This window comes from Protopterus annectens, chromosome 9.part0 (assembly GCF_019279795.1).
Source record: "Protopterus annectens isolate FY-2018-M chromosome 9.part0, PAN1.0, whole genome shotgun sequence".
Classification (NCBI taxonomy): Eukaryota; Metazoa; Chordata; order Ceratodontiformes; family Protopteridae; genus Protopterus; species Protopterus annectens.
In genome coordinates, this window is record NC_056743.1 from 1,706,138,463 (window position 1) to 1,706,162,204 (window position 23,742).

The 23,742-nt window shown below is 43.6% G+C and overlaps 1 protein-coding gene across 2 annotated transcripts in view; it reads left to right on the top strand.

The window, feature by feature from the left end:
- TYK2 (tyrosine kinase 2) overlaps nucleotides 1-23,742 on the top strand; it is a 2,798,586-nt gene that overhangs the window by 1,144,547 nt on the left and 1,630,297 nt on the right. For both annotated transcript variants that reach the window (XM_044084572.1, XM_044084573.1), the window contains one exon: nucleotides 13,704-14,088. In XM_044084572.1, coding sequence (XP_043940507.1) covers nucleotides 13,704-14,088 — 385 coding nt within the window. The remainder of the gene's footprint in view (nucleotides 1-13,703; nucleotides 14,089-23,742) is intronic.

Sequence of the window (23,742 nt, forward strand, 5' to 3'; positions counted from 1 at the left end):
CTTCTGCAACAGTCAACCAAGCCAAACCATCACAACAGATGCCTCAGACCTCGGTTGGGGGGCACACATGCTGGGCAAGTGCATACAAGGCTTATGGACTCAAGACCAGCTGCGCCTGCACATAAATCTAAAGGAAATGCTGGCAGTAAAATTGGCAATTCAGTCATTCAGACCGTTTCTCCAGGAAGGTCAGTTGATGATACGGACAGACAACACCACAGTTATGTGGTACATCAACAAACAGGGAGGCACACATTCATATCCTCTATGCCGACTGGCACTGGACCTATGGGATGTGGCTCTGAGTTACAACATTCAGTTACAAGCAATTTTTGTACCGGGAAAAGAAAACATTCTAGCAGACATATTAAGCAGAACTACCACAGATGCCCACGAATGGATGCTGCATCCGGACATCTTCAAAGCCATTACAAGAAAATGGGGATTACCACAAATAGACTTGTTTGCATCCCCACTCAATCACCAGCTAAAGAAATTCTGCACAAGGACATACCACCCACTTGCTTGGAAAGTGGACTCCCTATCTTTCAGTTGGAAAAATCTGACAGCATATGCATTCCCACCACTTCCTTTGATGCACAAGGTGCTTCTGAAGATCAAAGAGGACCGTCCAAGGATCATTCTGATAGCTCCAGACTGGCCAAGACAACATTGGTACCCATTGCTGAGGAGCATGTCTCGGCAACAAATATGGACACTACCCCTGATCCCATTACTGTTAACACAGAACAACTACAACATCCTGCATCCGAACCTGAAAACTCTGCAGCTGACTGCCTGGAACATTACATAAGAGCAATTAACCCAAATTTATCCCAGAGGGTTAAAGACATAATCCTGGAGGCTCGTAGACCTTCAACAAGAAAGAATTATGCAGCAAAGTGGAAAAGATATCTCATTTGGAGTACTGCAAAGGGAAAAGATGTGACGCTGGTAAACATAGCCAACATCCTGGAGTACTTGGCAGAGCTCTTCCATACAGGCCTGTCCTATTCTTCCATCAAGATACATGCATCAGCTATTTCAGCAGAATACAGCTTGGATCCTCCTGTCTTCTCTCATCCTCTGCTCAGACAGTTTCTGAGAGGAATTAAAAATGTAAAACCTCCTAGGAAACCACCATTGCCAGCATGGGACTTGAACTTTGTGCTAGAAAAATTGACACTTCCCCCTTTCGAACCAGCAGCAACAGCAGAATTACAATACTTATCCTGGAAGACTGCTTTCCTGCTGGCAATAACTTCAGCAAGAAGGGTCTCTGAACTACAGGCATTAATGGCAGTGCAACCCTTCCTGATCTTCCATCAAGATAGAGTGTCCATGAGAACAAATCCTACATTCATGCCTAAGGTGGTATCCAGAGTGTCATTAAATCAGGCTGTCCACCTACCTACATTCTTCCCCAATCCACAGAACAGGGGAGAAAGACTCTTACATACCTTGGATGTACATAGGTAATTACGCTACTACCTGGACAGGACCAAGTCCAATAGAACCAGCTACTGCTACCATATGCAGCAGGAAAGGAAGGAAAACCAATTTCAAAACAGACAATCTCCAAATGGATAGGAAATTGCATTCAATTTTGTTACTCCTACCATGGAAAGAAAACTCCAGAGAACATCAGGCCTCACTCCACAAGGGCTACTGCCACTACCACAGCTTTCTTACGAGGAGTGGCTACCAAGGACATTATAGAGGCTGCTACTTGGACCTCCGTGCATACATTTGCCAAGCATTACAATTTACCTTTATACTCTAGATCCCGAGCAGGTTTTGCCACTGCTGTTTTGCAAGGGATCCTAGCTACACCATAATCTCTACCTTTTCCTCCTCCCTAGTTTAGCTATGGTATTCTACCCATTTGTAAGGACTGCAGATGCATCCTTGAAGGACATAGTACAGTTTTGTACCTACCATAAATGTAGATGTCCGATAGGAATGCATCTGCAGTCAGGATTACCCACCCACCTTCCCCTCTGAGGTACTCCTAGGGTATTTGCCATCCTTCAGCTAGCTTGGGGGGGGTCTATTATGGTGTATTTGTTTGTATATATGTACATACATGCTTATTTTATGTGTTTGCTCTCTACTATTTGGAAACATTGGCATTTATCCAAATTTAGCCATCCAAGTGGGCACCTGGCATCTGGGGCAAGAAACACTGAGGAAGATGGTGTCGGCTGATGCCTTTATACCCGAAAAACTGCAGCGATGACGTCGGGTGAAGTGCGACACCAGCCGAAGCCGGACCCAGACTTTGGAATCCGGCCGACCGAAGGGCTGCCTGACGACAGGACAACCCATTTGTAAGGACTGCAGATGCATTCCTATCGGACATCTACATTTATGGTAGGTACAAAACTGTACTATATGGGGGCCATTCAGACACTACCAGAACAGGAAAAAGGACAAGGTTTAAGACTGTTCTTGGTACCCAGAAAGAACAAGGCCTGGCAGCCAGTACTGGATTTATCGCTTTTGAACACATACCTGGACATTCCAAAATTCAAAATGCTCACTTTACAACAGCTTCTGCCCATGCTGGGCAAGAATGCTTGGCTGGTGACTTTAGACCTAAAAGAGGCTTACCTGCATGTTCCAGTAAGACAGTCGTGCAGAAGATACCTCAGATTCAAGGCTGGCTTAATGCATTACCAATTCTCTGCACTGCCCTTTGGCTTGTCTACTACACCCAGGGTCTTTACAAAGTGCCTGGCACCAGTAATTGCATTTTGCAGACAAAGAAGTATTCAGATATATCCTTACTTGGACGACTGTCTCATTCAAGCAGAGAACAAGGACACTCTTCTACGACACCTGGCGTTTGTGAAAAGCCTTCTAACATGCCTAGGGTACACAGTAAACGAAAAAAAAATCACAACTGGTACCCTCTCAAAAGATAACATTCCTGGGTGCAAGCTTAAATTCAACTGCCCAGATGGCTTACCTCACGCCAGACAAACAAAGGCAACTGACTACTTACTTCAAACTGATGGCAACAAAAACCCAGTCTTCTGCAAGACAAATTCTGCAGGCTCTGGGCTTCATGGCATCCTGTATCCTACTAATTCCATATGCAAGACTGCATATGAGGAAACTTCAGTGGTACCTAAAAAGTTTATGGAGTCAACATTCACACAGTCTGGAAACAATGGTTCCTCTCATTCCCTGCCTGCAACAGGAGTTTCTATGGTGGGCAAAGGCCTGTCAAGAAAACATGGGACGGCCCTTCACTCTACCCCCTGCCAGCCAAACCTTAACAACAGATGCATCAGATTATGCCTGGGGGCCCACATGGCAGGAAGATGCATTCAGGGCATATGGCCGCCAAATCAAATGCATCTACATATCAACCAGAAAGAGATGCCAGCTGTTCAAAATGCCCTAACAGCCTTCAAGGACTTACTACATCCAGGACAACTACTGATAGACGGACAACACCACAGTCATGTGGTATATAAACAAGCAAGGGGGCACACACTCATACCCCCTTTGCAGATTAGCCATGGCAATGTGGGACACAGCTTTGACCTACCAAATAAATCTTCAAGCTCAATTCCTGCCAGGAAAACAAAACACTCTGGCAGACTATTTAAGCAGTAACCTTATGGATCCTCACGAGTGGAAACTAAATCCACAAGTCTTCAGCATGATAACAGAGAAAAGGGGGAGCCCAGACATAGATCTATTTGCCTCTCCTCAAAATTATCAACTGAAAAGATTCTGCACAAGGACTTATAACAGACAAGCATGGAAAGTGGACACCCTATCCTTCAGTTGGAAAAACCTAGCAGTTTACACCTTTCCTCCTCTGCCTCGTCTACCCAAGGTCCTCCTAAAAGTCAGACAAGAGAAGCCAAAGATGATATTAATTGTCCCAGACTGGCCTTGCCAATACTGGTACCCATTCCTAAGGAACTTGTCTCAATACCCAGCTTGGACCTTGCCTCAAAAACCACAACTACTGACCCAGCAAAACAATCAGATCCTGCACAATCAACTACAGACTCTGAACCTGGCAGCATGGCTAATTATGTATTCATACGAACGTTACCTCTCAGTAAAGATGTGATGGACGTCATTTTGGAAGCCAGAAGGCCTAGTACTAGAAAATCTTATGCAGACAAATGGAAGAGATTCTGTGCTTGGAATCGAGCACAAGGAACTGATACAGCAGAACCACATATTCCTCGGATATTACAATACTTAACTGAGATGCTTGACAAAGGTCTATCTTTTTCATCAATCAAAATCCATGCCTCTGCCATTTCGGCTCATTACAATACAGAGCCACCAATCTTTTCTCATCCTTTACTAAAGCAGTATCTTACAGGAGCCAAAAATTTAAGACCTCGTAGAAGATCACCATTACCTGCATGGGACCACAATTATGTGTTGGAAAAGCTCACCCTGCCTCCATTTGAACCAGCTGGTACCGCTGATATAAAGTTCTTATCGTGGAAGACAGCTCTGCTACTAGCAATTACTTCAGCAAGAAGAGTTTCAGAGCTACAGGCCCTCATGGCTGGTAGAGCCTTTTATCATATTTTACCCAGACAGGATGTCTCTGAGGACAAACCCTACTTTTATGCCTAAGGTCGTTTCCAGTGTGGCTGTTAACCAAACAATTCATCTGCCAACTTTTTATCCAAATCCGCAGAACAAAGGGGAGAGAATTCTGCATTCCTTGGACGTACACAGACAGCTAAGATTCTACTTGAGCAGGACTAAAGCTCTAAGAAAAATTCAGTAATTACTAGTGTCTTATGCTGCAGGATCAGAAGGAAAGGCTATTTCAAAGCAGACAATTTCAAAGTGGATAAGCCATTGGATCCGTTTCTGCTACTTACACCATGGCAAACTTGTGCCCAAGGGCATTAGGTCTCACTCCACCAGGGCTGCAGCTACTTCAGCAGCCTTTCTCAGAGGAGTACCAACCAAGGACATTCTAGAGGCTGCTACTTGGAGTTCTGTTCACACCTTTACAAAGCGTTACCATTTGCCTCTCTACTCTAAGTCCAGGGCAGGCTTTGCCACTGCAGTGCTGCAGGACCTTATAACCTCACCTAATGCTGTTTAGCTCCAGCCTCTCAACCATAGCTTTGGGATTCTACCCAAATGTAATGACTGCATCAGTGAAACACAAAGAACACAGTACAGTTGTGTACACTTACCGTAAATGTAGATGTTCGAGTGTATTCACTGTTGCAGTCCTGGTTACCCTCCCGCCATCCCCCCTGTCATTCTACAGCTTATCTTTCCTTCTCTATCTTCTACAACCTATGTGGTGTATTTGCTTGTAGATGAAGGTAAAGTTTATATTGATGCATGTATATATATATATATATATATATATATATATATATATATATAAATATTTATAATATTGCTACCTTTTTGGGGGCACCTGACATCGGGGGCAAGAAAAACTAAAGAAAATGGCGTCGGCTGCATGTTTTATACCCCTGACGACCTGATGTCATGGAAGAGAAGACAGCAACTGATGCAGGACCCAAGACTTTGGAATTCAGGCCGACTGAGGGCAACCTGCCAGCAGATTACCCAAATGTAATGACTGCAACAGTGAATACACTCGAACATCTACATTTATGGTAAGTGTACACAACTGTACTTTCCTATGAATAATGTTATTAGCTGCCATGACAGTACATGTTTGATTGGGATCACTATTGCATTATTGGGTCACGCACATCTTCCCTCCATTTTTTTTTTCTCTCTTTGTCATCCTGAGGGTAGGAACAAAGTTTTTCCTATCACCCCTTTATTTCCACTCCCATTGCTCCAGGTAACCCCCCCCCCCCCACCCATACCACTGTTTTTTTCTGATGCAGAACAGTGGATACAAGGGATGAGGTTCTGGTTCTGCAGTTTCCTCTGGGATCCACACTGGAACTTTTTTTTTAACTTCCTCCCTGGAAGGAGCACTTAAAAAAATGGAATCTTCTCTGGGCATAGCCGTCATGTCTTTACTAGCAAAAAAACAGAACTACAGGTAGCAGAGGCTGACTTTTCCTGACACCAAGGATGTAAGCATACATCCTTTTGCTGGGTAGAGACAGGTTGCACCAGCATGTCCAAAGAAATATGGAAGTTGGGCTGATTTAACAGATGTCTGCCTGAAGCTGATTCTCATATTTACTGAACTGTACTGCAGCGACAAATAAATGTTATATATGATGTGTACTAACACAACTGTACTTTCCTTCACCTTGTATATAAAGTCTGTAAATTTCCAGACCCATATGGTGCAGTTGGGAGGTATTTGACTGGATGAGGATATGATGGAGGAAATACATGATTCCTTGGGTCTATTTCAAATTGCAATAAAAGTTGGTAAGCACACCTATCACATGTAGCTGTGATTCTGCTGATGCCCATTCCAGGGCAGCTGCTTCTTTCTCAGTTAAAAGGAGATGTGCCTGTCTGAGAGTCTAGCCTTTGCTGGATGACATTTAAGGACAAAGCTTAATTAAGTTTTTAAACAACTTCTTAATTTGAGCCTTCCTGTCAAGAAGTGTTTAAAAACTGAAGGAAATAGGCAAAAACATGCAAATAGGAAAACAACTGCTTAACTTAACTCTCCATTTCCAAAATATAGTAGGGATTTTCCATCTGAACTGTGGCCCTTTTATATGTATAGCCCTGAGCAGAGAAAAATGTTTAAACAAAAGAAGGCTTTTAAAAAAACAGGAAAAATCAAAACAGAAGGGGGATAATCCCTAATGCTAAACATTACGTTTACAGTTACTAGACTTCATTGTGATGGTTACCTCACACAGATGTCCTTCAAGGATGCATCTGCAGTCCTTACATATGGGTTGTCCTGCCTCAGACAGCCCTTCGGTCGGCCGGATTCCAAAGTCTGGGTCCGGCGTCGGCTGATGTCGCCCTTCCCGGCGTCAGAGCCTGGGGTATAAAAGCGTCAGCCGACGCCATCTTCCTCAGTCTTTCTTGCCGCGTGGTGCCCGAAGCAGAAGCAGTTCGCAAGTGCCGGTCGGCCAGCTCCTGTAACTTCAGCTACTGAAGACTTCAAAAAGCTAAGTACCCCGTTTGGGACTCTTTCTTGCCTCAGCCGATGTCAGATCAAACGCTTAAAGTTAATAATTGCTTGACTTGTGGGAAACAAATACCTCATAAGGATTTCCATTCCTACTGCCTCCCCTGCCTAGGCCCAGACCACGACGTCTCGGCCTGTACTGCCTGTGCCTCCTTTAATCGACGCACTCTTAGGCGTCGGTCAGAGTTTGCAGAGGAATTTTTTGGGGATAGTTTCTCTTATAAAATGCCGTCGGAGACTCCGACTTCTCATTTAACCAAGAAACGGAAGGACAAGGACCGACACACACGGACCGTGGTTTCGGCTGAAACCGCTTCTAGGCCTGCCGCGAGTGTCTCGGTCGCGGCTGAAACCGAGTCCTTGGTACTTCCGTCCATAGAAACCGCTCAACCGACAGCCTCAGTCCCGGAGGCCTTTTCTGATTCGGTTATAGAATTACCCTCGGAAATCGGTGTTCAGGAACCTACCGACACCATTCCCCTAGACAAAACTACTCCAGCACGTGGGGCAGCCAGGCCCCCTGCATCCATGTCCATAAAAGCTTTCACTAGGGCTAAAGCTGCTAAGCAACAAAAAACTCTGGCTCCCAAGTCTATTTCTCAGCGATCCACTACAGGTTCTCAGATACTAATTTTGGCTGAGGACCTTATTTCCTTAATTAGGGGCTCTCAGCCTCATCCGGACAGGGGCTCTCAACCCCCACTAGACAAAAGGCCCAGGGTTGAGTCTGCTGAACCTCAGTCCTCTGATGAGGCCTCTGATGGCTCTGCTCTATCAGACTACCAGGAGGAGGCCTTCACGGCCTACGAGGATTCTGATGCAGAGGAATCTATTCCCTCTGCCTCCCCTCCTGAAGAGCTGCCCTTTGGGGAGACCCTTCACTCCATGAGAGAGCATTTCCAATGGCAGGGCCAGGAATTCTCCAATTCCAGGAAGAGATTAAGGACCTTTCTTCATTTACCTCAGCATAGACCTTTGGCTATTCCTCCTGTTTTAAGTGTCATTGATGATGTGTATTCTGAGTCTAGCACTACCCCTGACACCCTTCCTCCGGCTCCTGTTAAACCCGATAGGTACTACAGGGTCCCGGACTCGCATCATTTCCTTTACAAGGCCCACTCTGCTGACCCAGAAACTATTTCCCAGGGTCCTAAAGGGATTGCAGCTGCCACTTCTAAAAATCCACTCCCCTCTGAAAGGGAGTCCAGGGCTTTAGAGAGATGGGGTAAAAAAGTGTACACTTCTTCCACTCTGTCTATGAGGGCTTTAAATTGTCAGTTTCATATGATACAGTACCAAGAGTATTTGTTAGATGAATTGCAGAAAAAACTGTCTTCGCCTGAACCCCTAGATCGTAAGTCACTTCAGGATCTGGTACATAATTCACAACAGGTTAGCAACCATTTCTTGCATCGTGGTTATGATGCATTGGAAGCTTCGTGTAGGTCAGCAATGACAGGTGCAGTCATACGTAGACATGCCTGGCTGAAGGAACAATCTCTGCCAGATCATGTTAAGGCTAAGCTTCTGGATGCTCCACTGGAAAAGCAAAAGTTATTTGGCTCCACTGCTCAAGAGGTCTTAAAAAAATTTGAGGAAAAGGCAAAATCTGTACAAACAGTCAAAGATTTCCTCCAGGTACAACCACCAAGATTCAGCAGAAATTGGCCTTCTAAGAATTGGTCCTTTCCAGAAGAGAGATTTCAAAGAGGCAAGAACAGGCGTGCCAGAGGTAGAGGGCAAGCTAGAGGCTCCTACAAGAGGACGTCAATGGCAGCCTCCTAACCAGAGAGGTAGTGCAGGTCCAACAACTGCTGCACAAGGACAGACTCAATGACTTCACCTTGACCCTGCTGACCAGGGCTCAATTAGAAGCACCTTTGGGTGGAAAGTTGTCCTTATTCTCAAAAAAAAAAAAAAAAAAAAAAAAAAAATTTGGCACAGTATTACAAGGGACAAATGGACACTGCAAATAATAGACAAAGGATACAGGTTCCATTTCCATACATTACCAGAAAGAAAGGGAATGCCAAACCTGCCACCAAATCAGAGGGCAGAGGCTTTAAAGCAAATTGCCAACCTATTGCAAATGAAAGCTATAGAAAAGGTTCCTCTCGCAGAACAAGGCCAAGGATTTTATTCCAGACTATTCCTTGTCCCAAGAAAAGAAAAACAATGGAGGCCTATTCTCGATTTGTCCGCACTGAATACTTATATCATTGTGCCAAAATTCAAAATGCTGACCCTACAGCAACTCCTTCCCATGCTGGGCAAGGGGTCTTGGCTGGTAACTCTAGACCTCAAGGAGGCATACCTGCATGTCCCTATCAGACAAAGTTGCAGAAGACACCTCAGATTTCTCGCAGGTTCAGAGCATTATCAATTCTCAGCATTGCCCTTTGGCTTATCTACTGCACCCAGAGTATTCACGAAATGCCTGGCATCAGTAATTGCACACTGCAGACTTCAGGGGATTCAAATATACCCGTATCTGGACAACTGCCTTATACAAGCGGACAGCCAACAAACTTTGGAAAAACATTTGAATTATGCCATCCGCCTACTGCAGGCCTTGGGATACACAGTCCACATTCACAAGTCAAGACTTGTGCCATCCCAAAGAATAACTTTTCTGGGTGCGGAACTAGATACAACCACCCAAATGGCTTTTCTCACAGAAGAAAACAAAGACAACTACCGGATTACTTCAAAAATCTAACAAAACAAACTCAGATGACTGCAAGGAAAATCCTGCAGGCCCTGGGTTACATGGCATCGTGCATTCTTCTGATTCCACAAGCAAGGCTGCATATGAGAAAACTGCAATGGTACCTAAGGAGTTTATGGTCTCAGCACAATCACAGCCTAGAAGCTTTGATACCACTCATTCCATGCCTTCAAAAGGAATTCCTGTGGTGGGCCCAAGCAAGCCAGTCAAACAGGGGCCTGCCTTTCAGCAAACCACTAACCAGCCAAACCATTACCTCGGACGCTTCAGACCATGGATGGGGAGCACATATGGAGGACAGATGCATCCAAGGTCTATGGTCTCAGAAAGAATCGCGCATGCACATAAACCAAAAGGAAATGCTGGCAGTGATTCATGCAATCGAGGCCTTCAAGCTCTTTCTACATCAAGGCCACCTGCTAATATGGACAGACAATACCACAGTTATGTGGTACATAAACAAGCAAGGAGGTACCCATTCCTACCCTCTTTGCAGACTAGCAGTGAATCTTTGGGAACTTTCCCTAAAACTCAATATAGAGCTGCAATCCCAGTTTGTGTCAGGAAAAGACAATATACTGGCGGACAGCCTAAGCAGAAATACCATGGACCCACACGAATGGATGCTGCACCCAGACATCTTCCTTCAGATAACACAATCATGGGGGAGGCCGGACATAGATCTTTTTGCCTCCCACCACAATCATCAGCTGAAGAAATTCTGCACAAGGACATACCATCCACAAGCATGGAAAGTGGACGCCCTCTCTTTCAGTTGGAATACTCTAACAGTGTATGCATTTCCACCACTCCCACTAATGACCAAGGTCTTACTGAAAATCAAGACAGAGCAGCCAAAAGTGATTCTAATAGCCCCGGACTGGCCAAGGCAGCACTGGTACCCACTGTTACGGAGCCTGTCACACATGAAACCGTGGCCTCTACCACTATGGACACTCCTTCTGACACAGCACAATTACAAAACTCTGCACTCCAGCCTGAAAATCCTGCAGCTGACAGCCTGGAGAATACCTTGACTCCTCACCAGGAAAAGCTATCCAAGAGAGTGAAGGATATCATCATGGAAGCTCGCAGACCTTCCACGAGAAAGACATATTCAGCAAAATGGAAAAGATTCCACACTTGGAGCACCGCAAAGGGCCTAGATGCCACAGCGATGAGCATGGCACATATCCTGGAATACTTGGCAGACATGCTCCATAATGGCCTTTCTTACTCTTCAATAAAAATTCATGCTTCAGCAATTTCAGCAGAATACAATACTGATCCACCTGTCTTCTCTCATCCTCTCCTAAGGCAGTTTCTAAGAGGAATTAAAAACATCAATCCTCCAAGAAAACCACCAGTGCCTACATGGGACCTTAACTTCATGTTGGAAAAGTTGACTTTACCTCCCTTTGAACCAGCAGCATCTTCAGAGTTACAGTTCCTGTCTTGGAAGACTGCCTTCCTTCTGGCCATAACCTCAGCAAGAAGAGTATCTGAATTGCCGGCACTCATGGCAGTACAACCATTTCTTAATTTTCATCAGGACAGAGTCTCCTTGAGAACCAATCCTTCATTCATGCCAAAGGTGGTATCCAGGGTCTCATTGAACCAAGCTATTCACCTGCCTACCTTCTTTCCAAACCCACAAAACAAGGGAGAGAAACTTCTGCATACTCTGGACATTCACAGACAGTTACACTACTACTTGGACAGAACTAAGACTTTCAGAAAACCTGACCAGCTGTTGGTAGCATATGCTGCAGACATTCAAGGAAAAGCAATTTCCAAACGGACAATTTCAAAATGGATAGGAAATTGCATTCGATTCTGCTACTCTTATCATGGAAAAGCTGTGCCAGCTAACATCAGACCTCATTCCACCAGAGCTACAGCCACCTCCACAGCCTTCTTAAGAGGGGTGGCTACCAAGGACATTTTAGAAGCTGCTACATGGAGATCCGTGCATACATTTTCCAAGCATTACAATTTACCCTTATATTCCAGATCCAGAGCAGGCTTTGCTATGGCAGTCCTGCAGGGCATTTTAGCTACACCATCATTTTCTTAGGGCCTACCACCCCCAGCTTGGCTATTTTATTCTACCCATATGTAAGGACTGCAGATGCATCCCTGAAGGACATAGTACAGTTTTGTACCTACCATAAATGTAGATGTCCGATAGGTATGCATCTGCAGTCAGGTTTACCCTCCCTCCTTCCCCTCTCTGGTACTTCTTGGGTACTTATCCCTCTTATAGCTAGCTGGGGTTATATATTATGGTGTATTTGTTTTATATTACTCTGCATGTTTGCAATATTTTGTATTTTAGCCAAATTTAGCCTTCCTTAGAGGGCACCTGGCATCTGGGGCAAGAAAAACTGAGGAAGATGGCGTCGGCTGACGCTTTTATACCCCAGGCACTCTGACGTCGGGGAAGGGGTGACATCAGCCGACGCCGGACCCAGACTTTGGAATCCGGCCAACCGAAGGGCTGCCTGAGGCAGGACAACCCATATGTAAGGACTGCAGATGCATACCTATCGGACATCTACATTTATGGTAGGTACAAAACTGTACTTTCTACATTCTTGGTGGCTATCACCTCTTCTTGCAGGATCTAAGAATATCAAGCTCTGATTTGTTATGAGCCATATTCGTCTTGCATAAACATTAGGTGTCTCTCAGAACAACTCATTTCCTCTCCAAATTGTCAAAATGAATCTTAAACCAGTCATATCATGGTTTCTTCCCGAGGAATGGCACTAGCTGAGAAAGAGCCTGTCACTACTTGGATTTCCACTACTAGCTGAAATAAATGCATACATTCCAGAACAAAGAGCAGCTGCTTGCCTCCTTCATTCCCATGAAGGCAGGGGAAGGAGCTGACACTTAAGCATCCTTTTTCCATGTGGACTTTTTTTCTGTTTTAAATGTTTTTTATTTAAGATGTTGTGCTGGGACTTTTTGGACTGCAGTTCACACCGTTACCAGGCATTATTGCCGAGATTGTGACTTCAGGAGTCCAGTCCCCTTTGGTATTTTGATGTGTCAGTACTTGGTTTATTGAGTCTTTGACTTTGGCTGTCCATTGGAACTTACCTCTCAGGGACATACAGTACTAGTTTTTTGGTTTGTTTTCCAGTCACAGACCCAGTAAGTAGGGTTTCTGATACATGGCAAAAGGATATATTTTATTTTTAATTATTTCATCTATAAGAGCAGTCTCCTAAGTGGGGCTTTATTACCATCCAGTCTTCTCCTTTTGTCTGGAGACTACACCATCCAGAAGCTGTTAGCGTTTCCTGTAAGTTGGTCAAGTATATGTTCATATAGTTTTGTATATTGTTATGTTTCTGTGATTGTTTTTCGTGATGTGCAAGGAATGCCCTCTCTCAGCTGTTTGGGAAAAATTGACAGGTGGGGTGATTGATGGCCGAGTGTAGGCCATTGCCTCTCGAGAAAGGAGTTTGTGGAAAGAATAGCTGAACTGGTGAGAAGAGGGGAAAATATCTGCTTCATATGCTTACTGAGGAGAACCCCCCCCCCTTACAGATCAGCCATTATGATAAGAATGTATGCGTTGTATTTAATAATGCATGAGGCAGAGACTCGATACTAAGTATTTTTTAAACAGTATTGGACCATAAAAGCTCAGTGTATCATCTACTGTAAAAGCATAATAAGTAAAATGTTATGAATCATTCCTTGACCTGAAGATTGACAGCTTGTGAACTTAAAATGCATATACCCATATGCTCCTATAAAAGGCTTAAGCAGAAAATAGTTGGAAAAATGATGACACGTGATGTTAAACTGGCTGACTGATCTTTTCTTTTTTTTTTTGCCTTTTTCCTGTATTTACAGCTTTAAAGACTGCATTCCTAAGTCATTTTGCAAGCAGCTTCAACAGAACAATTACCTGACAAAATTTCGCATCAGAACTGTGTTCAGAAAGTTTGTGCGAAGATTTAACTTACACACAGTAAGTTCTGGGAAGCTTGGTTTGCAGGATATTATGTACAAGTATTTGTCAACCTTGGAGAATCTGGCAGCCAGTTTTGGAGCTGAACTCTTCTCAGTGCTGTCCTTACATACTTCATCTGGGACTGAAAACAGTAATCCCTATGTTAATGGACGGTGTTGCATTGAGAGCATGACAGGAGGTTGCACACCCATGGAAGAATCGCCAACTTATGAGGTTTTCGTTAGTGGGTCAGTGGGAATTCAGTGGAGACCCATTCAGAAAGTGGTAAGTATCCTGATGAGGAAGCCTGGTTAAGCAGATTGATATGTCAGTATTTTCCTTAAACACCTTTATTAACTTCAAATTACATTATGGCATGGGTGCACATACAGTTGTAAAAGAGAAAAGAAATCATTACAAAGATTTTTCTGTTTTGTGCATTATACATATATGGTTTTCTTGATTATTAGATTGCCCAAGTCCTGCCATCCCTGGAAATTTACTGCTGAAAATTATTTTGTGTGTGTTATTCCACAGATTCCATTTATTTGTATGTAGTTCACTCCTTTCCTTTTCTATAGAGCCCGCCTTTGGTTCTTACATCTCCTTTACAACATTCAGTAGTTCTGTTACATCTGGTTTAGTTTTTGATTTCCTTTTTTTTTTTTGTAGTTGCTTTTTTTCGTGGCAAACTACATTAAACTAGCCTTAATATTATGTCTAGGCAGTTACATTTTTAGATCCCAGCATAAAAGAATAATTTTCTTTGTTAAAGTAGTTTATTACGAGATCACATCTATTAACGAAATTGATGTGCCTTCCCCAGAGTCCATAAAGATATTACGACACCACCTTACAGACTGATGGTAGCTGCACAAAAAAACTTACCCATTAGAGGTTTTTGTGGACCATATGGTAAAGGATGATATTTTTTCTACTGAATACATTTTGAAAGACTCATCGGAATTTTTAACTAAGGTCAGACATAATTATTTTAGTGGTAATTGTGGTTTTTCAACTATTGCTGTAGTAGACTTATTCACAAGTATTCCCAGATAGGCTTGGAGTTATTTCACTCAGCTATTGTTGAACTGACAAAACTTGATTCCCAGATGATTAATGTCATTGTAGAGTTTATGGACTTGATTCTTACTAATATTTTTTTTCTACGAAGGGGAATGCTACCATCAAATTAAAGGGGTTGCCATGGGAATAAATTGTGCCCACGCTTATGCAAACTTGGTTTCATACAGTTGGGAAAGTTGATTTATTTTTAATTCTGACTGTAAACATAATTGCACCTCTTTTTACATTACCTGGATGACATTTTTATTTTGTAGAAGGACTCAGATTTGTGATGAATTTGTGACTGATATCAACCAAATAGACTCACCTCTAACTTTCACCTACAAACATTCTAACTTTAGTATTAATTATTTAGATATGACTATATTTAAAAGCACTGACAAGCAAGAATTTGCATTGAAAATATATAGGAAGCCCAATTTCTCAAACAACTACTTGGGCTTCTTTAGTTGCCACTCAAAACTCACTAATTTTTCAAGGGTCATCTGTTTATGGTGGCAAGACTGTGTTCAGGCTTCAATATTTTTCTCATTGAAACCGACAAAGTCTTAAAAATGTTTCTTGACAGAAATTACCATCACAAGTTCTAAACACAAACTTGGGATGAGATTGTAAAGAGCTGGGGTGCTATATACACAGCATTGTTAAGTGTGGATTTAGTAGTCACTATTAAAAACCAGTTAGGTGAACATGAGATTAACAATTCTTTTACCAAAGCTTTAGTTGTTACGAGCAACTCCTCTTCTCAAATGGGTAAGGACATATATGATTCAGAATAATTGGAACATCTTTAAAGTGAATGACGTAGTGTTTGATATTTTAGGCAATGCACCTAAATTCGTATTTAAAACTGGCTGTAATTTCAGATATTTATTTGAACACCCTAGAATTTGTTCTGCAGTCACCCTAAAGGTACAAGAAAATATGGCACCTGTGGGCTGTGCCTTTACATTTTAAAAACTGATTGTATACACTTGGATGTTTTTTTCCTTTCATCATATTTAAACAATGTGAATTGTGTTTCTAAAGCTGTGTTTTATATAGCACTTTGTTTAGGATGTTCAAAATATTATATTGGGAAAAACAAGTGTAATTTTAGGAGAAGGATTTTTGAGCATTTATATGCTGTCATCATGAATAACGTCAACAACACTCTGTTTAAATACACGCAGGATTGTAAATAGTGGAACTTTAAGTTTGGTATTGTGGAAGTGGTTCTTTTTAATCAACAGGGTGGCTCTTGGGAAAACAAAATTAAAAGAACTGAATTGATTGGCAGCTGAGACTTAATGCTTCCAGTAATTTGTGTTTAAATGACCATTTTTCTGTTGTTCCTGTTTTAAAATCTAGAACTGCAAGATTATAGGGTTGTTTTTCATTTCTTGGTTTTATCATGTTTTGACACACTGTGTTCCATTGCCAAATATGTATTATGTTTTTTAATAATCAGTTTATTTACTGTGTTTTTAGGTTAGCTATTCTACTTATGAACAGCTATTGGTTGTGTTTCAACATGTGACTTTTTTAATTACTTATTTAAATGGTCTGTAATGTGGTCTGACATGGTTCTGATCAAGTCCTATTTACTGTTGAGGGCAAATGCACTTAACCAACTTAATAAACTTTCAGTTTTCCTATGAATGAATTACACTTTATTGAACATACACCCAAAGTACTTGTGTATAACACTATGTCAGCCAGTTTTATTTTGGTTTTAAATGCTTTATTTGTTGTCTGCACGGTCACAAACTAAGTTTACTTTTACTTTTAACTGTGCAGATGTTCATTGTGTTTCACTGTTGCAGTCATTACAATTGGGTTATCCTGCTGGCAGGCTACCTGCAGTCGGCCTGAGTTCCAAAGTCTAGGTCCGGCGTCGGTTGCTGGCACCTCTTCCGTGACGTCAGTGCGCCAGGGGTATACAAGACGCAGCCGACGCCATTTTCTTCAGTCTTTCTTGCCGCGCGGTGCCCAAAGCAAAAGCAGTTCGCAAGTGCTGGTCGGCTGACTCCTGAAGTTTTCAAATTCGAATTTCAGATCCGAAGTCTTCATTAAAGCTAAGTACCCCGTTGGTGAAACTTTTTTCATGCTCCAGACCGATGTCAGAAAAAGTTAATAACTGTATTTCTTGTGGGAAGCAAATACCTCATAAGGATTTTCATTCTTACTGTATTCCTTGCCTAGGCCCTGACCATAACGTTGCTAGTTGTCAGTTTTGTGCTAGATTTAGCCAACGCACTATTAAGTGTCGGTACTATTTTGCATTTCATTACTTTGACAGAAGATTTAATTATATAATGCCGTCAGATCAGCCGACTACCGGAGTTTACAAAAAACAAAAAGAAAAAGAAAAGGAAAGATGTCCTTCAAGGATGCATCTGCAGTCCTTACAAATGGGTTGTCCTGTCGTCAGGCAGCCCTTCGGTCGGCCGGATTCCAAAGTCTGGGTCTGGCTTCGGCTGGTGTCGCACTTCACCCGACGTCATCGCTGCAGTTTTTCGGGTATAAAGGCATCAGCCGACGCCATCTTCCTCAGTTTTTCTTGCCGCGTGGCACCCGAAGCAGAAGCTGTTCGCAAGTGCCGGTCGGTCAGATCCAGAGATTACTACTACCGAATACTACTTCGAAGACTTCTAAAAAGCTAAGTACCCCATTGGGGACTCTTTCTAGCCTCAGCCGATGTCAGAGAAAGTGAATAACTGTTTATCTTGTGGGAAACAAATACCTCATAAGGATTTCCACTCCTACTGCATACATTGTTTAGGCCCAGACCACGACGTAGCAGCTTGTCTAGCCTGTGCTTCTTTTAACCGACGGATGCTTAGACGTCGGTCGGAGTTTGCTGAACAGATTTTCGGCTCTGATTTTGCCTATATTATGCCGTCGGATCCTCCGACAACTCAAATTTAAAAAAAACGCAAAGTAAAGGACCGACACTCGCGGTCCGCGGTTTCGGCCGAAACCGCGATTAAGCAAACCGCGAGTGTCTCGGTTTCGGCCGAAACCGAGCAAGCGGTTCTTTCTTCAGCCGAAACCATGCCTTCTACCGAGGCCTCCTCTAACCTGGTAGAATCGGCTTCTGAAATCCAACCTTCTGTTGCGGTTTCTCAGGAATTATCAGACACTATTCCCCTGGATATTTCAACCCCTGCACATGGAGCTGCTAGGCCTCCAGCAGCCATGTCTATTAAGGCCTTTGCCAGGGCTAAAGCAGCCAAAGTTTCAAAAACGGTGCCTGCCAAACCCCCCTCACACAGGCCCAGCACCAGCTCCCATATGCTTTCTTTGGCTGAGGATCTAATTTCTTTAATTCGTGGATCCCAGCCTCATCCAGACAGGACCTCTCTCCCACCTCCAGAAAAGAGGCCTAGAGCAGAGCCCCCTGAGCCAGTATCCACAGATGATTCCTCTGATGACTCAGAACATACAGATCCTCCTGAGGCTCCTTATTCCCCTTACGAAGACTCTGATGCTGAAGAGTCCTTTCCTTCAGCCTCTCCACCTGAGGAATTTTCCTTTGGGGAAACCTTGCATGCTATGAGGAAACAATTTCAGTGGCAGGGCCAAGATTTCTCAGACTCCAGAAAAAGGCTTAGAACCTTTCTACATTTGCCACAACATAGGCCTTTAGCTATACCTCCAGTTCTTTCTGTTGTAGATGATGCATTTAATGATGCTTGCACTGCTCCTGATTCATTACCTCCGGCTCCTGCTAAGCCCGATAGGTTCTACAGGGTCCCGGACACTCATCACCATTTATATAAGGCTCCCTTTGCAGATCCAGAGACTATCTCCCAGGGCCCTAAAGCTGTAGCAGCTACTTCTACTAAAACCCTCCCTCTGAAAGGGAATCTAGGTCCTTAGAGATGGGGTAAAAAAGTTTACACCTCTGCTACTTTGTCAGCAAGGGCTTTGAACTGCCAATTTCATATGATTCAATATCAAGAGTTTATGCTTGACCAGTTAACTAAAAAGCTGTCCTCTGAAGAATCTTTAGATAAAAAATATGTTCAGGAAATGGTACATAACATACAGCAGGTTAGTAACCATTCTTTAAAATGTGGCTATGATGCACTGGAGGCTTCCTTTAGATCAGCCATGACTGGCACAGTTATCAGGAGACATGCATGGTTGAAAGAACAGGCATTACCAGACCATGTCAAATCAAAGCTTTTGGATGCACCCATGGACAAGGTCAATTTATTTGGTTCCCCTGCACAGCAGGTACTAAAAAAGATGGAGGAGAAGGCGAAATCTGTACAAACAGTGAAAGATTTCTTACAGGTTCAACCTCCAAGGTTTAGCAGGAATTGGCCCTCCAAGAATTGGTCCTTTCGGGACTCATCTAAGACACAGAGAGGCAGGAATAGGCGTTCTAGAGGCAGAAACCAATCCAGGGGTGCCTACAGGGGACGCCAGTGGCAAGGTAACAACCAGCGAGGCACAGACGCAGCCACCACCACTACGACAACTCAATCACAGTGACTTGGCAGTGGCACCGCCTACCAGGGAACAACTAGAAGCACCCTTAGGTGGAAAGCTAACCTTATTTTCAAAGAACTGGCATTGCATCACAAGGGAAAAATGGATTTTGCAAACTATAGACCAAGGTTACAGGTTCCATTTCCATACTGTACCAGGAAAGAGAGGAATGCCAAACCTACCACCTACTCAAAGGGCAGAAGCTCTAAAGCAAATATCTCAACTATTAAGAATGAGAGCTGTGGAAAAGGTACCATCTATGGAGCAAGGAAAGGGATTTTACTCCAGACTCTTCCTGGTACCAAGAAAAGAAAACAAATGGAGACCTATTCTAGACCTGTCCGCTTTAAACACATTCCTCATTGTTCCAAAATTCAAAATGCTGACCCTACAGCAGCTTCTTCCCATGCTGGGCAAGGAGTCTTGGCTGGTAATTCTAGATCTCAAGGAGGCATACCTGCACGTCCCCATTCGACCAATTTGCAGAAGATACCTCAGATTTCTTGCAGGATCAGAGGATTATCAATTTTCAGCATTGCCCTTTGGCTTGTCTGCTGCGCCCAGAGTGTTCACGAAATGCCTGGCATCAGTAATTGCTCATTGCAGACTTCAGGGGATCCAAATTTATCCCTACCTGGACGACTGCCTGATACAAGCGGACAACAAAAGCAAGCTAACAGAAGACTTACAAAGAGTCATTTACCTGTTACAAGCCCTGGGATATACAGTCAATATAAAAAAGTCAAGGCTGATTCCATCCCAAAGAATAACCTTTCTGGGTGCAGAGCTGGACACTTCAAAACAAATGGCATTCCTAACTGCAGAAAAGAAAGAGCAACTACCTCTCTACTTCTTGGCATTAACAAAGCAGAACCATCTAACTGCAAGAAAAGTACTACAAGCCCTAGGCTTCATGGCATCCTGCATAATTCTGGTCCCTCATGCCAGACTGCATATGAGAAAGCTACAGTGGTACCTGAAGAATTTGTGGTCCCAACACAAGCACAGCCTAGAAACCAAAATTCCAATAATCCCATGCCTGAAGCAAGAGTTCCTATGGTGGGCTCAGGCCTGTCAATCAAACACAGGATTGCCCTTCTGCAACAGTCAACCAAGCCAAACCATCACTACAGATGCCTCAGACCTCGAATGGGGGGCACACATGCTGGGCAAGTGCATACAAGGCTTATGGACTCAAGACCAGCTGCGCCTGCACATAAATCTAAAGGAAATGCTGGCAGTAAAATTGGCAATTCAGTCATTCAGACCGTTTCTCCAGGAAGGTCAGTTGATGATAAGGACAGACAACCAGACAACACCACAGTTATGTGGTACATCAACAAACAGGGAGGCACACATTCATATCCTCTATGCCGGCTGGCACTGGACCTATGGCATGTGGCTCTGAGCTACAACTTTCAGTTACAAGCAATTTTTGTACCGGGAAAAGAAAACATTCTAGCAGACATATTAAGCAGAACTACCACAGATGCCCACGAATGGATGCTGCATCCGGACATCTTCAAAGCCATTACACGAAAATGGGGATTACCACAAATAGACTTGTTTGCATCCCCACTCAATCACCAGCTCAAGAAATTCTGCACAAGGACATACCACCCACTTGCTTGGAAGGTGGACTCCCTATCTTTCAGTTGGAAAACTCTGACAGCATACGCATTCCCACCACTTCCTTTGATGCACAAGGTGCTTCTGAAGATCAAAGAGGACCGTCCAAGGATCATTCTGATAGCTCCAGACTGGCCAAGACAATATTGGTACCCATTGCTGAGGAGCATGTCTCGGGAACAAATATGGACACTACCCCTGATCCCATTACTGTTAACACAGAACAACTACAACATCCTGCATCCAAACCTGAAAACTCTGCAGCTGACTGCCTGGAACATTACATAAGAGCAATTAACCCACATGTATCCCAAAGGGTTAAAGACATAATCCTGGAGGCTCGTAGACCTTCAACAAGAAAGAATTATGCAGCAAAATGGAAAAGATATCTCATTTGGAGTACTGCAAAGGGAAAAGATGTGACACTGGTAAACATAGCCAACATCCTGGAGTACTTGGCAGAGCTCTTCCATACAGGCCTGTCCTATTCTTCCATCAAGATACATGCATCAGCTATTTCAGCAGAATACAGCTTGGATCCTCCTGTCTTCTCTCATCCTCTGCTCAGACAGTTTCTGAGAGGAATTAAAACTGTAAAACCTCCTAGGAAACCACCATTGCCAGCATGGGACTTGAACTTTGTGCTAGAAAAATTGACACTTCCCCCTTTCGAACCAGCAGCAACAGCAGAATTACAATACTTATCCTGGAAGACTGCTTTCCTGCTGGCAATAACTTCAGCAAGAAGGGTCTCTGAACTACAGGCATTAATGGCAGTGCAACCCTTCCTGATCTTCCATCAAGATAGAGTGTCCATGAGAACAAATCCTACATTCATGCCTAAGGTGGTATCCAGAGTGTCATTAAATCAGGCTATCCACCTACCTACATTCTTCCCCAACCCACAGAACAGGGGAGAAAGACTCTTACATACCTTGGATGTACATAGGCAATTACGCTACTACCTGGACAGGACCAAGTCCAATAGAAAAACTGACCAGCTTCTGGTAGCATATGCAACAGGAAAGGAAGGAAAACCAATTTCAAAACAGACAATCTCCAAATGGATAGGAAATTGCATTAAATTTTGTTACTCCTACCATGGAAAGAAAACTCCACAGAACATCAGGCCTCACTCCACAAGGGCTACTTGCCACTACCACAGCTTTCTTACGAGGAGTGGCTACCAAGGACATTATAGAGGCTGCTACTTGGACCTCCGTGCATACATTTGCCAAGCATTACAATTTACCTTTATACTCTAGATCCCGAGCAGGTTTTGCCACTGCTGTTTTGCAAGGGATCCTAGCTACACCATAATCTCTACTTTTTTCCTCCTCCCCTAGTTTAGCTATGGTATTCTACCCATTTGTAAGGACTGCAGATGCATCCTTGAAGGACATAGTACAGTTTTGTACCTACCATAAATGTAGATGTCCGATAGGAATGCATCTGCAGTCAGGATTACCCACCCACCTTCCCCTCTGAGGTACTCCTAGGGTATTTGCCATCCTTCAGCTAGCTTGGGGGGGATCTATTATGGTGTATTTGTTTGTATATATGTACATACATGCTTATTTTATGTGTTTGCTCTCTACTATTTGGAAACATTGGCATTTATCCAAATTTAGCCATCCAAGAGGGCACCTGGCATCTGGGGCAAGAAACACTGAGGAAGATGGCGTCGGCTGATGCCTTTATACCCGAAAAACTGCAGCGATGACGTCGGGTGAAGTGCGACACCAGCTGAAGCCGGACCCAGACTTTGGAATCTGGCCGACCGAAGGGCTGCCTGACGACAGGACAACCCATTTGTAAGGACTGCAGATGCATTCCTATCGGACATCTACATTTATGGTAGGTACAAAACTGTACTGTATCCGAGATCCAAAACCGACGACGAGGCTTCTTCTAGGCCTGTCGCCGGTTCGCCAGTTCTCAGTGAGGTGCTTTTCGCAGCCCCTGATGCCTGCTACCTTAGAGCCACAGGCCGCTTCCGAATCCCACGTGGAACCGACTGGGCCTCTGGAAACTCAAGGTACTGGACACTCAGAAACTATTCCCTCAGATGGGTCTGGAGCCACTGAGCAGGCATCGGCTTCTGAGGGTGTTTTCAGGCCTACACAGTTATATGTGAAACCTACCTCAGCTACAAAGACAAAGACTAAAGCAGCTCTAAAGACAAAGAAACAAGTACAGAATTCACCTGGACAGGCCTCCATGCCTAATAAACAGATGCTTAAAATGGCCGAAGACCTTATTACTTTGATCAGGGATTCCCATCCCCCTCCTGAAAAGAGGCCTAGGCAAAAGTTAGAATATGAATTTTCAGACCAGGTTTCTATTTCCTCTGATTCCTCCTCTGAACAGGATTACTCTATTCCTCCCTATGAGGATTCTGATGCTGAAGAATCTATCCCTTCAGCCTCTCCTCCTGAGGATTATTCTTTTGGGGAAACACTGCATACTATGAGGGAGCATTTCCACTGGGAGAGCCAAGATTACTCAGAATCTAAGAAAAGGCTCAGAGATTTCATTTTATTGCGCTAGCACAGGCCCCTTGCTATCCGACCTGTTTTAGACATTGTAGATGATGTATTTACAGAGTTCAGTTTTTCTCCAGACTCTACCACCAGCCCCTGTTAAGCCAGACAGATACTGCAGGGTTCCCTGATTCACATAAATTTCTCTATAAGAACCCTGCAGCTGACCCAGAAACCATCTCTCAGGGTCCCAAAGGGG